Source organism: Hakea prostrata, chromosome 7 (genome assembly GCF_041222555.1).
Source record: "Hakea prostrata isolate BN-2017 chromosome 7, UWA_Hpros_2, whole genome shotgun sequence".
Classification (NCBI taxonomy): Eukaryota; Viridiplantae; Streptophyta; class Magnoliopsida; order Proteales; family Proteaceae; genus Hakea; species Hakea prostrata.
In genome coordinates, this window is record NC_142606.1 from 368,551 (window position 1) to 387,364 (window position 18,814).

At 40.3% G+C, this 18,814-nt stretch overlaps 4 protein-coding genes across 8 annotated transcripts; 1 reads left to right on the forward strand and 3 right to left on the reverse strand.

Moving 5' to 3' along the window:
• The first annotated feature begins 1,387 nt into the window (after positions 1–1,387).
• On the forward strand, positions 1,388–5,133 carry LOC149008728 (Myb domain protein). Of its 4 annotated transcripts, XR_016174654.1 has the most exons (4): positions 1,389–2,071; positions 3,211–3,513; positions 3,604–3,858; positions 5,055–5,133. XR_016174654.1 is itself a non-coding variant. In XM_089163560.1 (3 exons), the coding sequence occupies exons 2-3, from the start codon at positions 3,248–3,250 to the stop codon at positions 3,749–3,751; spliced, it is 414 nt and encodes a 137-aa protein (XP_089019686.1). In that variant the 5' UTR covers positions 1,388–2,075; positions 3,211–3,247; the 3' UTR covers positions 3,752–4,238. The 4 variants fall into 4 exon arrangements, 3 of the variants coding, with proteins under 3 accessions (XP_089019686.1, XP_089019687.1, XP_089019685.1); XM_089163560.1 differs by lacking the exon at positions 5,055–5,133 and having other exon boundaries at positions 1,388–2,075; positions 3,604–4,238; XM_089163561.1 differs by lacking the exon at positions 5,055–5,133 and having other exon boundaries at positions 1,388–2,037; positions 3,604–4,238.
• Positions 4,088–5,885, reverse strand: LOC149008729 (monooxygenase 2-like). Of its 2 annotated transcripts, XM_089163558.1 has the most exons (5): positions 5,503–5,885; positions 5,329–5,400; positions 5,019–5,184; positions 4,711–4,939; positions 4,088–4,635 (listed from the first exon to the last, which is right to left on the reverse strand). In XM_089163558.1, exons 1-5 carry the CDS (start codon positions 5,718–5,720, stop codon positions 4,088–4,090), a joined length of 1,233 nt encoding a protein of 410 aa, XP_089019684.1. In that variant the 5' UTR covers positions 5,721–5,885. The 2 variants fall into 2 exon arrangements, with proteins under 2 accessions (XP_089019684.1, XP_089019683.1); XM_089163557.1 differs by having other exon boundaries at positions 4,088–4,939.
• Positions 5,886–8,185: 2,300 nt separating this feature from the next.
• On the reverse strand, positions 8,186–11,834 carry LOC149008730 (monooxygenase 2-like). Its single transcript, XM_089163571.1, has 5 exons — positions 11,425–11,834; positions 11,241–11,312; positions 10,737–10,917; positions 8,603–10,362; positions 8,186–8,479 (listed from the first exon to the last, which is right to left on the reverse strand). Exons 1-4 carry the CDS (start codon positions 11,643–11,645, stop codon positions 9,586–9,588), a joined length of 1,251 nt encoding a protein of 416 aa, XP_089019697.1. The 5' UTR covers positions 11,646–11,834; the 3' UTR covers positions 8,186–8,479; positions 8,603–9,585.
• A 3,817-nt stretch (positions 11,835–15,651) lies between these two features.
• LOC149008731 (monooxygenase 2-like) lies at positions 15,652–18,570 on the reverse strand. The gene is made up of 4 exons (XM_089163572.1): positions 18,152–18,570; positions 17,963–18,034; positions 17,211–17,391; positions 15,652–16,889 (listed from the first exon to the last, which is right to left on the reverse strand). Exons 1-4 carry the CDS (start codon positions 18,370–18,372, stop codon positions 16,113–16,115), a joined length of 1,251 nt encoding a protein of 416 aa, XP_089019698.1. The 5' UTR covers positions 18,373–18,570; the 3' UTR covers positions 15,652–16,112.
• Positions 18,571–18,814: the final 244 nt, after the last annotated feature.

The window sequence follows — 18,814 nt, forward strand, 5'->3', positions numbered from 1 at the left end:
ATTAGACAGATTAATAATATTATGAATTTATTTGTCGTTTTACCTGGAAATAAGAAAGATACGGTCATAAAAATAACAATTATATTAATTTAAACTTAATTATTCGCTTTTTTGGTCTTAAATGATTGTTTTCAAATTGCCAATATAATATATGGCTGGGTCCAGACCTTTTGAAACCTAATAATTGAACCCTTAGTCTTCCTGATTGGGCCCATAGCCCAGGCGGTTCAGTCCAACCCTAACTCATGGGCCATGGCCCGCCCATGGATGGATGGATTCAATGTTTAAAGCAATAAAAATAAGCGTTTTTTACATGGCCGTTAGTTGTGGGGTAAAATTGGTAATCATTGTAAATTATATGTTCATCCATATGAAAATTTATGAGTTATTCACAATTAAGTTTTACTAATCACCTCAATATTTTATTTTTATTTAAATCATTTAGAATTTGAAATTTAAATTATCCAAATGTCTAAGGTGTGAAAGTTCACTGAGCATCGCTAGTTCACTACCCAACGAACCAGGCGAAATCTCTCCCAAAGATCGCCAAAATATCGATGTTGTGTTTGCAGCAATGTCGGCTTTGATGACAGAGACAAGATGGCTATCGAAGGGAGATTCCAATAAGATCCATGCTAGCCCGAAAAATGTAGCAGCCTACACTGGCAATCTCTTGAAGAGGATTCTCATTGGGAGTGGAACTCTATTGAGGCCCAAGGCGGAGATTGAGGTGTACGGTGTACCTATTTGCTCTGTTCAACAAGAACCAGAAACCAAGGGCTTCAGCTACCTCAGAGAGGAATTACGAGCTTTTCTACCTGAATGAGCAAAAGGTATACAATATACCATTGACGATGCAGGCAATGACACAACAGGGATCTATGAACAGCGGAGGAAAGACCCAAGTAAGCACACCCACAACCACACCTACACCCTCACCTGCAAATGGCAGTGGTGGCACCTTTGTATCAACTAACTTGGCTGGGCAAATGCAGTGTATTGCTAATAATCAAGTAGGGAACGGAAAGTTGCAGGCGGCATTGGATTATTCGTGCAGTTCGGCCTCAGTTTCGGTTTGTCATGAACCGAAACCATCGAATTTCAGCAATATTGTGAATCCTGTAAATGTCTTCGGAATAATGAAATAACATAATTAGCTCCCATTTAATACTCTCTCATATCCAACATTTTAAGTGAGTGAAGGAATTCCCATATTCTATCTATCACTAGATAATTTTATGGGCTATTTAACTGCAAAAAAAACTTAACTATAAATAACTTTTATTTTTCATATGAGTATCATATGATCATTAGTTTTACCAAAAAATAGGGGGCGCGAGAAAGTCTATGAGAGTATTTTTCAAAAAGAAAAAAAAAAAAGAAAGTCTATGAGAGTTTATGAGAGTTTATGAGAGCAGAAAAATAAAAAAGCCAATCGTTAAGGAAGATCAAATTTACAATGCTGAGGTTCTGTGATGCTTCTGTAATGAAACCTTCCAGATAAATGAGTGGAGGCTTTTAAAGCCCTAATCTGTGGAATTGAGAGATTCAGAGATTAGGGTTACGCCTCTCACTGTATTGCAGATCTTTATTACTTTACAAGCGTCCATTAAAAGGGGGGGAATAAAAAATCTGCAATAGCCGAAGAACTCAAGCAGATACGAAACGAAGGTTCGGGTGTTCGCGGTGAAGAACAGAAATCTCCGCTATTTGTCGGGTTCCAAGGAAGGAGGGCAGACAGGTGGAGAAGAAGAGGTGGAGGCGTGGAGCAGGGCAGAAGAGAAGAAAAGAGAAGAGAAGAGAAGAGAGAGAGAATATTTTCCACCGTCGATCATTTGTGTCTACGTGTCGCGCACCTGGAGCTGCGAGTATACGCAGCAAACAAGAATCGCAGATTATGTCGAGATTCAGAACGCTTGTTGAAGGAAACCAGAAGCTGCTGTTTTTCCCATCTTCTATCCTCTGCAACTGCGATCGTCGCTGTTTCATGGGTTAGTGTTTGTGCGAGAAGAACCCATCTGTGTTGCTCGCTCCCAAGTACGAATCCTGCATTCTACGAGTTAATTGCAGTGTAGGTATACGGTTAATTGCAGTTTAGTTATACGATTTTATTTTTTCTCCCCATCTTTTATATATGCTGTTACGGAATCCATTCAAGCCTGTTGTGCTAATTATCTTTCATATTTTTCTGTTACGGAACCGATTCAAAGCTTTGGTGTCATTTGTCCTACTTTCTTTTGTATTTTGAGGTGCTCATGAGGATCTGCATACCCTTCCATGCTTTTTCCATTGAACCGGAAGGGGATATGCTGTTAATTATATCTCTCATTTATGCCGCGAGATCCCCCCTCTAGTTCTATGTACAAGTTTGGTACTCATGAATCTTGATACACTTGATAAATTTTCTTGGGAAAGAAAACTTGAAAACCCACTTTTTGTGGAGCTAGTAATGTGCGGGAACTTGTATTGGTAACATTCAGAATGTTTTTGGTCACACATAACTAATTTGGATTGAAGTTTTCTCTTGACGCAATGTCTTAGGTGGCAATCGTCAAATTCCTTGATTTTGATTTACCATATGAAGGAGGGAGAGGAAGAAAACTCTTTTCTGGCACTTGGTATAGGTTGGCTTGCTTAAACATCAACCTTAGCTTCATGATAACTAAATCTTTCCATCTTAACTTCATGTCACTATCCAAAGGTATTTTGAACATTAGGTATATACTTTTCTGAGGTTCTTGTAGTAATATGATCAAGGATGTCACTCTGCTTCGTTTCTCCCCTTTCTTATGAATATTGGTGAAAGAGGTGGAGGCAGAGGCATCCTCCAATCAGCTGGAAATGGGTGGAATTGGAAACGGCCAGATTCTTCCCTTACCCTAGAATTGCAGTACCGATTGGCTGATTCGATCCAAAGTTCTAGAACCATGTGTTTTTTTAGGCAAACTAAAACCATGTCTAAAACATCATTGATAAGTTTCTCATCTTTCCTCATACTCTGAGAAAAAGCACCCATCAGCAAGGGGCATTGTTTTAGCATATAAGAGGGTGGGTTGTCTGTTAGTCAGCTCTAGAACGTCAAGTGATCTTCCAATTTTCCAGTTTGGGATAAATAGATAGCAATGGACCTTTACCAAGACGGGCTGGCTGGTAAACCTGTAATGGACTTGAGGTAGAAAGTCCCTCTTATTGAACTCGTGTTTTTTGTAGGTGCTTATGCAGGTAGATTTCAACCATATCACAAACAATGTTAGCAGCACTCCAGAGGACCCTTCAAAATGTTCACACTTCCACACAAGCTCCACGGCTGACCAAATTTATGCTTCTTCCCCCTAAGAATGTGAAGGTGGAATTTGCTGATAAGAATGCATTCAATCTATCAGCTGAGTTTCTTCGAACACATAGCCCTGCTGCTGATAGTAAAATTAGGTCAGTGGGAGGTGAAAAGGTAATATTTGGCAGGCGTCATGTGGGGATCATGTCTGCAGAACCTGTAGGAAACTATGGAGTGAGGTACTTCAAAACCTGCTTAGTTTTATTTTTATTTCCTCTAGTATGCAGGATCTAACAGTTTTGTTTCGCGATGTCGTGGGGTTCAAACAGGATAGTTTTCGATGACTTACATAAAACAGGTATCTATACATGGGATTATCTGTATTATCTTGGAAGCAGTAAATTTACTCTAATGAGGAATTACATTAAGACCTTGAAGAAGCATGGCCTAAGCCGGGATCCGTCAAGGAGAAAGTGATTGAGAAGTTCTCAGTCTTGGTCTTATTACTATTATTTGCAACAAAAAGCATCAACACCATGAAGGGACCCAGCTTTCGGTGATGGGCAACATATTATTTTTACATGGTAGGTTGCAACAATTGGTTTACATGAAATTGTGATAGTTAATGTAGAACTATAGCAAAGATATCATCTCTTTACTTGGGGAAAGTTTTCATTCACCCATGGATGGCTATTCAGCACCATCCTGAATTAATCTGAGGTCTTTGCAATAACATTTTAAGACTCATAAACTGTTCCTACATACTCTAAGGCTCATCAACCTTAACATATGACAACCAAGGGATCAAGAGCTCTATGCAACCTTGGAGTGCCCCTTAGGCAACTCCCCACAGTCAAAGTAGGTGGACCCAAAGATAAAACTGTGAAGCAACTTATAGAAGATTATATCCCTAATGAGCTTTGTCAACCATCCTGACTTCACTTGTTGTGCCCAGCCCGAAAGAAAGGATGCAGTGATCAAACCAGCAGCACGCCATCTCCTCTCCTTAACATACCCTTCAATGGCTCTTCCCACATCTGCAGATGTGATCTGTTGTCCATTTTGGAGGAATGAATTCCCAATGTGTCGGCCAAGGACAACTGCATCTTCAAGTGCTGAACCTCCACCTTGGCCAAGACCTGGTGTCATTGGGTGCATTGCATCACCTGCAACTGTAACATTCCCCTTGCAAAGTTGACCACGTATAACGTCCCATGGCCGCCTATACATCAAAGGAGCCCAATGAACGGAAGCAAGGTCGGCGTGCCAGACAACCTCTGAGTATGTTGGAGGAAAATCTTTTGCTAAGTTCTCTTTCACTTCCCTCAGAATTAGTTTAGGGTCTCCTTCAAACTCTTCACCTGAAAAGACAAACAAGATGAAAGTTGTGTTTCTAAAGAAAAATAGAGAACTGAAAATGGAGAAAGATGACTTGCCTGTGGAGCTAGAATGATAATTCATGTACCAATAAAGGTGTTTATCATCTATGGGAACAAAAGCAGCCTTTATTCCAGGTTTCACGAACTGTTGGAACTCCTGTTTAAATCCATGTCCCTGTAGAAACCCAGCCAACCCACGCACTGCTGCCCGGCCTGAATGCACTGGATCCTTGAGTCCCAACCATCGTGCCACCACCGAATGCAATCCATCACACCCTACCAAGACCTGCCATTGCCATTGCATAAACTAAGGACAATTCAGAGAACCTGAAACTTCTAAAGCTTGAAGTCTTCGTCATATTTACCTTGGATTTGATTATTGTTCCATCACTTAATTGCAGTCTAAGAAGAGAGGAGTCTTCATGGATGGAGATGACTTTTGATGAGAAACGGATGCTCCCAGGGGGTAGTTCCTCTGCTAGAGCCTCCAAAAGGGCTTTCCGGAGGACCATTCTATGTTCATTTTTATTCCTGCACTCCAAACAGCCTCAAACACAAGTTATCCGGTGAATTGGGTTTATGTATGAGCTCTTCAGTCAGACACTTGTGATTTGTGAAAAATTGAGGTTTGAGGGAAATATATAACTTTTGAAAGTAACGATAAAGATTACTAACCCTCGTGTCTGTTGAACCCCAGTATAAGAAACTTCTCGAGTAGTTCCATTAGCGACGTTGGTGACGAATCCCCTGAATTCGATGCATGATGATCAATCTTCAGATTACATAAATTATTCCGGTCAAACTATTATCAGCGCGAGAGAGAGAGAGAGAGATAGAGGTGGAGCTTACTTCAATGAAGGAGGAGAGGCGGCGAACTTGTGAGCCACACCGAGATGATGGAGAGCAATCCATCCATTGGATAAGATACTAATTGCAGCGCCAGTTGCTCGGAGCTCCGGCGACTTCTCCACCACCAAGGCTCGAACACCAACCCTATTAAGAGCCAAAGCCGTTGCTAGACCTGCGATTCCCGCACCTACGATTGCTATATCCTCGCTGATTTCCATTTTCTCTAACTTACCCTCTTCACGCTTTCTCGAGTCTCTTTGTTATTATTTTTTTGGGTAATGAATCTCTTTATCTTCTTATATCTTTGATGATACGAATAATCTCTTTATGACTGTTCTTGGGAGGTTAGGTTGTCGAAGGAAAAAAAAAAAAAAAGTAAAATGCAGCCGTCTTATTTTGACACCAAAGAAAGAAAATCTGTCTTGTCCGGTGGTTCAATTCGTATTTGAGTATTTTCGTCAATCGAAGAGTAACATGAACAAAGCGAATTTTTTTCTGCCCACAGATCGATAATGGATTTTGATCAATAGCACTCTTAAGGCCATAAAAGCTTCTCTTTCGAACACAGGTAAAACCAAGAGAGCAATGAGTTCTAATCAACCTTAGTGGGAGCCCTAGGCAACTCCCCCAGTCGAAGTATGTTGAACCAAAGATAAAATTATAAAGCAACTTATAGAAGATGATATCCCTAATTAGTGTCGTTAACCATCTTGACTTCACTTGCTGTGCCTAGCCTGCAAAATATGATGCAGTGATCAAACCAGACACGCCATCTCCTCTCCTTGACAAACTCATCAATAGCTTTTTCCATATCTGCCGGCATGAGTTGCAGACCATTTTGGTGGAATGAATTCCCAATGTGTCGTCCAAGAGTGTCCCCATATGAGATCCCATGGCCACCCCAACATTAGAGGAGCTCAAGTCCCTGAAGCAAGTGTTGAGGTATTTGAGTCTTACCTAACTTGTGTTGAGGTACTCAAGTTATACCCAAATTATTGTTGAGGTATTTGAGTCATACTCAACTTATGTTCTTAATATGAGTCATCAAATTAGTTACGATCTAACGGTGTAATGAGCATTTGTAAGAGAGTTCAATTACCAATAGAATTCAATATTTATTCTATAAATACTAGCTAGAAGCAGCGGTCTGGGTATTCCAAACTAGATACTCAGGGTGTAATGCTTTAAGCAACATCGTGTTTAAACCATAAACCTAACAATCTTAAAGCATTAGTTATCTAGAAGCACCTAACAATTTTAAAGCATTAGTTATCTAGAAGTTTTAGTTCGATAAAGTCTAAAAGGTGATTGAACGTTGCTCGAAGTTATTTGCGAATCAGTGAGTAAATCTTCCACACAAGTAAGTGGATTATCAATGGTTCCGCCTACAATTTCTTACTTGGAATAAAGAAATTGAGGTTGAACCATTGTTTCTTTGCGTGGAAGTTCTCTGTTCGCAATAGCTGTTCAATCGCCCTTTAGACTTTTATCGAACTAAAACTTCTAGATAAGCTTTAAGAAATTGTAGGCGGAACCTTGATAATCCGCTTATTTCATTTTTCAAGAATTAATGATTGATTCAATGTTTCCATCGTTTTTTTGAGAATTAAATGTTTGATTCTATGTTTGATTCTAAGCTTTGATCGAGACATGAAGTCCGTTTATGAACCTTGAGAATCACGCTGGCTATAACTTCGATGTTTGAGAAGTTAAAGAAGGTTTGAAGATTTGAAGGTTTTTGCCTTTTTTTTAAATTAGAGCAAACCACGTCTTGTCAAAGTGCTTTAAATCAAAGCAAAACCCTTTCAATTAATTTTGCCCAGGTCACAGAGTTCATTACCAAATTGTTTGGACCAATTTGATTTGAAGTGACGGGTTGCAAAAGTGTAAATGGTAACCGCAGATTAACCCTTATCCGAAGCTAGGGTTCGGAATTCTTCTCTTAGAATTCGTTTGCTTCCTTTTTTTTTTAACATTTTTTCTCTCTCTTGAGGCTTGAAGGGTTTCAGTCTTCCATGCGAGGCAGTGAAGCTTAGTTCGAAAAACTGCTTACCTTTTTTGTTAAACAAAAAGAAAAAAAAAAGGATTATGGAGTTGGACGTGACTTCTACCTAGTGCTGGAATTGGTTTTCCATCATAGAGCATTTCTCTATTTTAATCGACTATTAGTTGAAACTTGAAAGTGGAATTATGTATTATTGACTGAGAGATGTGGTGGTTTAGGATGAGAAACCAAAACCAGAGGCAGCGACAACATCTTTTGTTGAGTACAAGAGATCATGCGGTGGAAGTAAATCTTTTGTTGAGTACAGGAGATCATGCGTTGAAAACTTCCACGCAAAAAAAAAAAGAAAAATAAAGAAGAAAAGGTGCGTCAGTTGTTACAACCTGGTTGTTTTTCTGAAACTTCAAATGATGGCCTGAGTTACAAGTCTCAGCCTTTAATCTGGTTTTGTGCTTTGTAATCTCATCAGTAATTTTTGTACTTAAAGTTGTTTTGACAAAACCATGTGCTCAAGTTTGTTAAAGTAATTCGATCAATTTTGTGGAAAATGAATTTGATGAGATGCTCTCCTATCGCCCATTTTTTTTTATTTTTCTTTTTGAAAAGAAAAGAAAAGAAGAAAGAAAAGAGAGAACACTTAAATGGAGATTTGCGATCAATTAATGTGACCAAGTTAGAAGTTTTCATTGGAAAACAAAATTTAGATGAAAGAATTTAAATTTGTTCTATATAACACAAATGTGTTTTTAATTCATTTATTTTCCTGGATTCTACATATATACGCCCAAGTGTAAGGCAGATTAGGGAGAAATGTGTTCAGAACTCCGAAGTAAGTTTGAACTCAGGAACGCTATTAATTGCGGTGCAACTCATCATGACAAACAGAAACAGGTAACTAACCCTTGAATCAATCGAATCCCTGTACGTGAAACTTCTTGGGTAGCTCCATTAGCAACGTTAGTGACGAATCCCCTAGATTCCACGAATGATGATGAGCTATTAGATTACCAAAATCTTACTAGATCGGAAAAGAAGAAAAAAAAGAGATATATCGGCTAGAGAAAGAAAGAGATTAGAGTTGGAGTTGGAACTCACTTCAATGTCGGAGGATAGGTGGATGTGAGCTTGTGAGCTACACCAAGATGATGAAGAGCAACCCATGCGTTGGATAATAAACCAATGGCTGCACCAGTGGAACGGAGCTCCGGCGATTTCTCGAGCACCAAGGCTTGAACGCCAACCCTCTTTAGAGCCAAGGCCGTTGCCAGCCCAGCGATCCCTGCACCTACGATTACCACATCCATGCTGATTTCCATGGTTTCCCTCTTTTCTCACTCACGCTCTGTTCGCTTTGAAGCCCAGATACCCAAATCATCTCCATTTGTAATTGCCTATACTTTTCACTAACATTGGCCAAAAGTTTAATCATACCACCAAAGATTCCTTTGGTGGCCCTTGATAGTTACAGAATCAATTTAATAAAGAACTTAAAGCAAATCATGTCCAGATTGGTGGGGCTGGCATCATAAGTGACCTTTCACTGGGTGTAAAAGAAAACCAATTCCATCTACTTCTGTAAGAATCACTTGAAAATCTTACAGAGCAAGCAATAGAATTCTCATAGGACTGAGTTAAGTGTTTAATACAATCTGAAGAATGGGAGGCGTATCTACACTAATTAGAAACACAGGCAAGTCACTTTGGTCTAAAGAGAACTATATTAACCCCTCCATGCTAGAAAGCAGAGGAGCTGAAAGTTACTGAGTTAAGTGTTTAATACAATCTGAAGAATGGGAGGCGTATCTGCACTAGTTAGAAAACCAGGCAAGTCACCTTGGTGTAAAGAGAGCTATATTAACCCCTCCATGCTAGAAAGCAGAGGAACTGGAAGTTACATAATGAGAGACTGAAATTAAATCAAACTTCATGAATCGCAGGGTTGCAATAGGGTTTATGGTTTCTCAAGTGTAATGTTCATGATACATGTGAAGTCAAGATTTTCAACAACATTACAAGACCATAAGCTACTCCTCCCATAAAGCCTCATCTACCACCACACAAGGTTCACTAAGAAGGCCCTAATCAACCTTAGTGGGAACGCTAGGCAACTCCCCACAATCAAAGTGTGTTGAACCAAAGATAAATTTGGAAAGCAACTTATAGAAGATTATATCCCTAATTAGTGTTGTCAACCATCCTGATTTTATTTGTTGCGCCCAACCTGAGAGATAGGATGCAATGACCAACCCAGAGACACGCCATCTCCTTTCCTTGACATATTCTTCTATGGTTTTCTCCACATTTGCCACCATGATTTGCTGCTCAGTTTGAAGGAATGAATTCCCAATGTGGCGGCCTAGAACCACTGCATCCTCAAGTGTCGAACATCCACCTTGGCCTAGATCAGGTGTCATTGGATGCATTGCATCTCCTACAACTGTAACGTTTCCTTTGCAGAGACATCCCTGTATGATGTCCCATGGCCGCCTAAACATCAAAGGGGCACATGTCACTGAAGCAGGGTCAGCATGCCGAACAACTTCCAAGAATGTTGAAGGGAAGTCCTTCCCTAAGTTCTCTATCACTTCCCTTAAAATCAGCTCAGAGTTTCCTCCAAATTCTTTGCCTGTGGAGCTTGAATAATAAACCATGAACCAGTAAAGTTCTTTATCATTTAAGGGAGCAAAACCTGCCCTTAACCCAGGTTTTACAAACTGTGCAAATTCCTGTTTAAAGCTGTGGCCCTGAGGAAACACAGCTAAGCCACGAATGGCTACCCGTCCAGAATGCACTGGAGCCTTGAGTCCTAACCGTTGCGCCACCACTGAATGCACTCCATCACACCCTACCAAGACCTGTCATGAGACATGCCAACATGGCCATAGTACGAAGTTAAAAACAAATACGGGAATTGTCTATCTATATCTAGAAGCAGTGGATTGAAAAATGACCAACTTTTTGGCAAAATCAGCCGCAAAGGACCAACTATCTACTACAATTCAATCTTGGCCAGCAAGGATTATGAAGAGCTAGAGAAGGATGCAATGGGTCGATGTTGTTTTCTACTTTCTAGGTCAATGTAGCTCACTGCTTGTGGCTGAATTGATTTCATAAATGTTGCTCGTCGTGCAATTTATTTTATCTTTTCATACAACTGATCTTTTATATATATAAAAAAGTAGGTATGGGAATCTAACCGGCAAAGGCTTTGAGCCGTTATCATACTTACCTTGGCTTTGATGATAGTTCCATCATCTAATTGCAGGGTGGCAATGGAAAATCCTTCATCTGTTATATGGGTATGAACTGAGATGAGCTTTGAGGAGAAACGAATGGTCTTAGGGGTCAGTTCTTCCGCTAGAGCCTCCAACAGAGCTTTCCTGTGTACCACCCTCAATTCATTTCTTTTCCTGGATTACACAAAACCCAAGCACAAGTTAGATTTGGCAGAGAACTGGGTTTGGACACAAGCTTGAATTCAAGAAAGCGTTATAGTTTTCATTTGGGTTTGGTTAATTAATCAAGCCTTTTATGAGTTAAAAGAGTTACTATTGCCAGTGTTGTTGTTTTTCTTTTCTTTTTCCACGGAGGGTCATGTGGTTTATAGGGCACTGTCGGACTACCAAGAAATTGGAATAACTTAAAATTGTCGGCGCGGTTGAAATGGGTTTTGAGTTGTTCACCTAGATCCTCCAGTTTGTGGATTTTGAGGTTCGAGGGAACTGTAACTTACCCTTGAATTAGAGGAACTCCTGAATAAGAAACTTGTTGAGAAGCTCCAGTAACAACGTTGGTGACGGATCCCCTGAATTCCAAACATTCTGGTTAGTGATCTTAATACCTGGATCGTTCTGCTCAACTAATTAATATCAGCTAGACACAGAGAGAGAGATAGAGGTGCGGGAGTTGTATCTTACTTCAACGTAGGAGGATAGGTGGAGATGAGCTTGTGAGCTACACCAAGACTATGGAGAGCAACCCAAGCATTGGAAAAGAGGCCGATGGCTGCACCAGTGGCTCGGAGCTCCGGCGACTTCTCCAGCACCAAGGCTCGGACACCGACTCTCTTTAGAGCTAAGGCCGTCGCGAGGCCGCCGATCCCCGCCCCTACGATTACTACATCTTCGCTGATTTCCATGGTTTCTTATCTTTTCTGATCACTCAGGCTCTACTCTCTCTCAAACCATATAGCCAAATCATAACACCAGAGCTCCCTTTCTCTGGTGGTCCTTTGATTCCTGATGATGAGGTTTGGAAAGGAAGACAGTTAATTTTATACCTGTTCCGATCGATGAAGGTGAATGGGGAAGTCCAAGATGCATACATTAAAAATTAAAAATACGAGAATTTGGAGCATGGTTACGAACCGAATGATGGCATTTATTCTGCTTTATGCATTTGTGACGGAAGGGGTGATTCGGTGCGAAAAAGCACCATTGCAAGCCAAGTCAATCACGGCTTCCAAAGGGCAGGTAATAAAAGAAAGTCATTTATGTGTGAGACACTTATGTACTAATTCTCTTTAAGTGCATTAACTTATATTGCCCCATTTCCGATGGATCATAATTAATCTCCTAAACTCCCCACTAAAGAAAACCAAAGAAGTGCAGAGAATGGTAGTTAGGGCTGTCGTCGAGGTAGTGTGGTTGAGCTTGAGCAATAGCAGGAGTGGGAAGGAAAATCATCCAAATCGAACATAACAAGCCCAATAGATGAGGAAGCGTAAATGATGGCCACGTTGATCTCCGCTACGGAAAGAAGAGATTACTGTAGCTGTTAACCATTGTCAACCAGTGAAGGATAGATGGGGAAAGGGGTTTTGAAGAGTTTACATTCGAATAGCAAGAGTCTGCCGGACTGTGCACATCGTTGTTCAGAATTGCCAGTAAATTGCAGTGGAAGGAAATCAAAAAGAGAATTATCCAATTGGGTTTTGCGGTAAAGTTAAATGAAGGTTTTAATATTAATCATTAAATTGGATAATCTAGGTATCACTCTCTCATGCTGCACAGCCTGCACTACTATGCCCAAAAGAGGATATTGATTTTGGTTTGGGTTTACACTTATTACTTTTTAAGTTTTCAAAATTTGAAATTCTGGAGTCCACTTCATCATTCATCTCTTCTTTTAAATTATTAGAATCCATTACCCCATGCGATTTAAGGATTCAGAGTTTTTGCAGACGACAATCTCTAACTCCCCATGCCGACACAGCCATATGAAGTTAAAAACAGCGATTTTGGACCTTAACCCACTAAGGCTCTGAGCCATTATCATACTTACCTTGGCCTTAGTGATGATAGTTCTAATTGCAGGGTGGCTATGGAAAATCCTTCATTTGTTATGTGGGTATGAATGGAGATAAGCTTTGAGAAAAAGGGATGGTCTCAGGGTCATTCTTCTGCTAGAGCCTCCAACAGAGCTTTCATGTGTACCATTCTAAATTCATTTCTCTTCCTGGATTACAAAGAGCTCCAAGTGCAAGTTAGATTTTGGGAAGAACAGACACAAGCTTGAATTCGAGAAAGCATTCAGTTTTCATTTGGGTATGGCTAATTAATCAAGCATTTTATGAATTAAAGAGTTACCATTGCCAGGATATTTGTTAGCTCGTTGCGAGAACACAAAAGTTATCCAAAGTTTGCTCATCCCTTTCGAAGATACAACTAAGGAAATTCTAGCACCAAGGTTGAACACCGACCCTCTTTGGAGCTGAGGCCACATTGCAAGGGCCTGCGATCCCTGCCCCTACAATTACTAAATCTTCGCTGATTTCCATGGTTTCTATCTTTTTCCGATCACCAAGGCTCTGCTCGCACTAAAACCATATAACCAAATCATAAAACCAAAGATCCCTTTCTTGGGTGGTCCTTAGATTGTTAGATCTCTGATGATGAGGTTTAGAAAGAAAGAGTTAACTTTATACCTGTTCCGGTCGATGAAGGTGTATGGGAAAAAAAAATACAAAATCTGTAGGATTTACGAACTGAATGATGGCATTTATTCTGTTTTATTTAGCGAAGAATGCAATTGTAACAAAGGCGTGATTCAGGTGAAGCACCATTGCAGACAAAGTCAATCACGACTTCCAACTTGTAAGTTTTTATTTGAAGGCAAGTAATTGGACAACGCTCTCTTTATTTAGGACAACGCTCTCAATCTTGTCCTCTCTTTCTATCCCCTCTCTCTCTGCTCTGCAACTCTGCTGAAAGCTTCCTGGATTGTTTGTTAATCGATCAATTTGGAGGGCAGAGAGGACAAGGGGGTTTCAGTTGGGTTTGAAAAGATGGAGAGCGTTGTCCGAAATAAAACCCTTTCTCCCAATCATCCGATTTGCCCCGCAACTCTTCTATCCCCTCTCTCTCTGCTCTGCAACTCTGCTGAAAGCTTCCTGGATTGTTTATTAATCGATCAATTTGGAGGGCAGAGAGGACAAGGGGGTTTCAGTTGGGTTTGAAAAGATAGAGAGCGTTGTCCGAAATAAAACCCTTTCTCCCAATCATCCGATTTGTCCCGCAACTGCAAGTAGAAAATCAATCGATCGCTTGAAAATGGGAAATGCCGAACACTTACCATAATCGCCATATCAATCGGTTGTAACATACGAGAAAATAGACACAGAGACAAAGAAAGGAGAAGCATTGATTTTCCTTTTTCTTCTTTGGGTAAAATAGATAAGGGTTTGTCACTGAAATTTGAGAAGAAAAAAAAAAAAAGCCAAATCTCTTATTCGAATTTCTTAGGATCTCGGTTGAAACCCACTTCAAAGGAACATTCCTCATCCCCATAATCCAAGTAATGGAGATCTTTCGAAACCCAACAAATCTCAGCTCCATTAATTTCTCTCCTAACCCACCACATGACTTCGCTGTTACATTCCAAATCTGAACTCAAATAGAGGAGAGAGAGAGGGAAAGGTCGGTGGTTGCCCGTAGAGAAGGGGCACTGGTTGTGCCAACAGTCATCATTTTCTTCTTCTTCTGCAATCAAATAAAATCAAATTCTTGAAGCCCACTTGTATCACGCTATGATCCTTTTGACGGGACGAAACAGTTCGTAGGGAGAAGACGATTTTTTCCTTTTTTTTTTGGTTTTGGTTATGTAATTGTTCGTTGTGAATCGTGCGAACCGAACCGAGTCTGTTTTTACTGAAAATCATTTTTTTATTTTATCCAAAAAAAAATTCATTTTTTTATACATGGATAAAATGTACGATAACCAATTTAATCAAAGGTCTAATTTTTCATCATGACCCTGCTTAGAGCAGTGCCTACGAAGCAAAATCCGTATGGCTGCGTTTGTTTGCAAAGGTGGGGTGGAAAAAAAGGGGTGGGAAAAAAAAAACATGTGGGTCCCACATGTAGTGGGGTGAGAGAAAAAAAAAGGAAAAGAAAGGGTTTTGTGGAAAAGTGATGGGGTGGGTCCTACTTTTTACTTTTCCCAACTTTTCTACAAAATCCCACCAAATATGTGGAGTTTTAAAATAGCATGGGGTAGAAAAGTTGAACTACCACATCAGCAGTCAAGAACCTTGTCTCCCACTTTTCCACCCCAAGTAACCAAACACTATACCATTTTAGGATTTAAAGGAAAAGTAAGAAATTTACTTTTCCACAAAACCACTTGGGTAGCTCCATTAGTGACATTGGTGACGAATCCCCAGATTCCACAAATGATGATGAGCTATTAGATTACCTAAATCTTTCTAGATCGGAAAATAAAATAAAAAATATGTATCGACTAGAGAAAGAAAGAGATTAGAGTTGGAAGTTGGAACTCACTTCAACATTGGGGGATAGGTGGATGTGAGCTTGTGAGCTACACCAAGATGATGAAGAGCAAGCCATGCGTTGGATAATAAACCAATGGCTGCACCAATGGGACGGAGCTCCGGCGACTTCTCGAGCACCAAGGCTTGAACACCAACCCTCTTTAGAGCCAAGGCCGTTGCAAGGCCTGCGATCCCTGCACCTATGATTATCACATCCTCGTTGATTTCCATGGTTTCCCTCTTTTCTCACTCACGCTCTGTTCTCTTTCAAGCCCAGATACCCAAATCATCTCCATTTGTAATTGCGTATACTTTTCACTACCATTGGCCGGAAGTTTATTCACACCACCAAAGATTCATTTGGTGGCCCTTGATAGTTACAGAATCAATTTAATAAAAAACTTAAGCAAATCATGTTCAGAGCGGTGGGGCTGGCATCATATGTGACCTTTCACTGGCCCCTAGTTCTGTAAGAATCACTTGAAAATCTTACAGAGCAAGCAACATAATTCTCATAGGACTGAGTTAAGTGTTTAATACAATCTGAAGAATAGGAGGCGTATCTGCACTAGTTAGAAACACAGGCAAGTCACTCTGGTGTAAAGAGAGCTATACTAACCCCTCCATGCTAGAAAACAGAGGAACTAAAAATTATATAATGAGAGACTGAAATTAAATCAAACTTTTTGAATCGCAGGGTTTGCAATTAGGTTTAGGGTCTCTCAAGTGTAAATGATACATGTGAACTCAAGATTTTCAACAACATTACAAGACCATAAGCTACTCCTCCCATAGAGCCTCATCTACCACCACACAAGGTTCACTAAGAAGGCCCTAATCAACCTTAGTGGGAACGCTAGGCAACTCCCCACAATCAAAGTGTCTTGAACCATAGATAAATTTGAAAAGCAACTTATAGAAGATTATATCCCTAATTAGTGTCGTCAACCATCTTGATTTTAGTTGTTGCGCCCAACCTGAAAGATAGGATGCAATGACCAAACCAGAGACACGCCATCTCCTTTCCTTGACATATTCTTCTATGATTTTCTCCACATTTGCCACCATGATTTGCTGCTCATTTTGAAGGAATGAATTCCCAATGTGGCGGCCTAGAACCACTGCATCCTCAAGTGTTGAACATCCACCTTGGCCGAGATCAGGTGTCATTGGATGCATTGCATCTCCTACAACTGTTACGTTTCCTTTGCAGAGACATCCCTGTATGATGTCCCATGGCCGCCTAAACATCAAAGGAGCACATGTCACCGAAGCAGGGTCAGCATGCCGAACAACTTCCAAGAATGTTGAAGGAAAGTCCTTCCCTAAGTTCTCTATCACTTCCCTTAAAATCAGTTCAGGGTTTCCTCCAAATTCTTTGCCTGTGGAGCTTGAATAATAAACCATAAACCAGTAAAGTTCTTTATCATTTAAGGGAGCAAAACCTGCCCTTAACCCAGGTTTTACAAACTGTGCAAATTCCTGTTTAAATCCGTGGCCTTGAGGAAACATAGCTAAGCCACGAATTCCAACCCGGCCAGACTGCACTGGAGCCTTGAGTCCTAACCGTTGCGCCACCACCGAATGCACTCCATCACACCCTAGCAAGACCTGTCATGGGACATGCCAACATGGCCATAGTAGGAAGTTAAAAAGAAATACCGGAACTGTCCATCCATATCTAGAAGCAGTGGATTGAAAAATGACTTGACTTTTTGGCAAAATCAGCCGCAAAGGACTAAGTATCTACTACAATTCAATCTTGGCCAGTAAGGATTATTCAAGAGCTAGAGACAGATGCAATGGGTCGATGTTGTTTTAGATACTCCAACTAGGTCAATGTAGCTCACTGCTTGTAGGCGAATTGATTTCATAAATGTATCCATACAACTGATCTTTATATATATAGCTCTGAGCCATTATCATACTTACCTTGGCTTTGATGATAGTTCCATCATCTAATTGCAGGGTGGCAATGGAAAATCCTTCATCTGTTATACGGGTTTGAACTGAAATGAGCTTTGAGGAGAAACGGATGGTCTCAGGGGTCAATTCTTCTGCCAGAGCCTCCAAGAGAGCTTTCCTGTGTACTATTCTAAGATAATTTCCTTTCCTGGATTACACAAAGCCCAAGTACAAGTTAGATTTGGTGGAGAACTGGGCTTGGACACAAGCTTGAATTCAAGAAAGCTACCGTTTAGTTTTCATTTGGGTTTGGTTAGTTAATCAAGCCTTTTATGAGTTAAAGAGTTACTATTGCCAGTACTGTTGCCTTTTTTTTGAAGGAAACAAAACGATCTTTGGAGAACACAAAATATGCAATAAGGGCCTTTTTGGTTACATGAATGTGAAATCTCTGGATTCATGAATCTGAGAATTATACCCGTTTGGTTGTAAAAATCTCTAGATTCATGAAATCTAGAAATTCATATTTTTACACTAAAAACGTGGATTTATGAGTAAGGGGTGAAATCCAGAGATTTCAAAAAAGCTATACATTTGCACATTCACAAAATCATGTCGATCAAATAGTTTTTTTTAGGATGAATCCACAAATTTCATTCTACAACCAAACATTTAATTTTATAAATTATGACTCTATAGATTTGAAATCTCCTCCAGATTCATGTAATCAAACATGCCCTAAAGAGAATCTGTAGGGTCATGTGGGAACAGTAACTTACCCTGTAATTTGAGGACCTCCTGAAACAGAAACTTGTTGAGAAGCTCCAGTAACAACGTTGGTGACGGATCCCCTGAATTCCAAACATGCTGATTAGTGATATTAATACCTGGATCGTTCTGCTCAACTAATTGATATCAGCTAGACACAGAGAGAGAGAGAGAGAGTGTGTGCGGTAGTTGTAGCTTACTTCAACGTAGGAGGATAGGTGGAGATGAGCTTGTGAGCTACACCAAGACTATGGAGAGCAACCCAAGCATTGGAAAAGAGGCCGATGGCTGCACCAGTGGCTCGGAGCTCCGGCGACTTCTCCAGCACCAAGGCTCGAACACCGACCCTCTTTAGAGCTAAGGCCGTCGCGAGGCCGCCGATCCCCGCCCCTACGATTACTACATCTTCGCTGATTTCCATGGTTTCTTATCTTTTCTGATCACTCAGGCTCTACTCTCTCCCAAACCATATAGCTAAATCATAACACCAGAGCTCCCTTTCTCTGGTGGTCCTTAGATTCCTGATGATGAGGTTTGGAAAGGAAGACAATTAATTTAATACCTGTTCCGATCGATGAAGGTGAATGGGGAAGTCCAGGATGCAGATATTAAAAATTAAAAATACGAGAGTTTGGAGCATGTTACGAACCGAATGATGGCATTTATTCTATTTGATGCATTTGTGACGTAAGGGGTGATTCAGTGAAGCATCATTGCAAGTCAAGTCAATCACGTCTTCCAAAACGCAGGTAATAAAATAAAAGCAATGCCCATTTTCCTTTTCTCCTTCTATAGATAAATTCAAGAAATGCCCAACTTTAGATTTATCTGTGTTCTAGTAGAGTTTTATAATTTCACTCCCA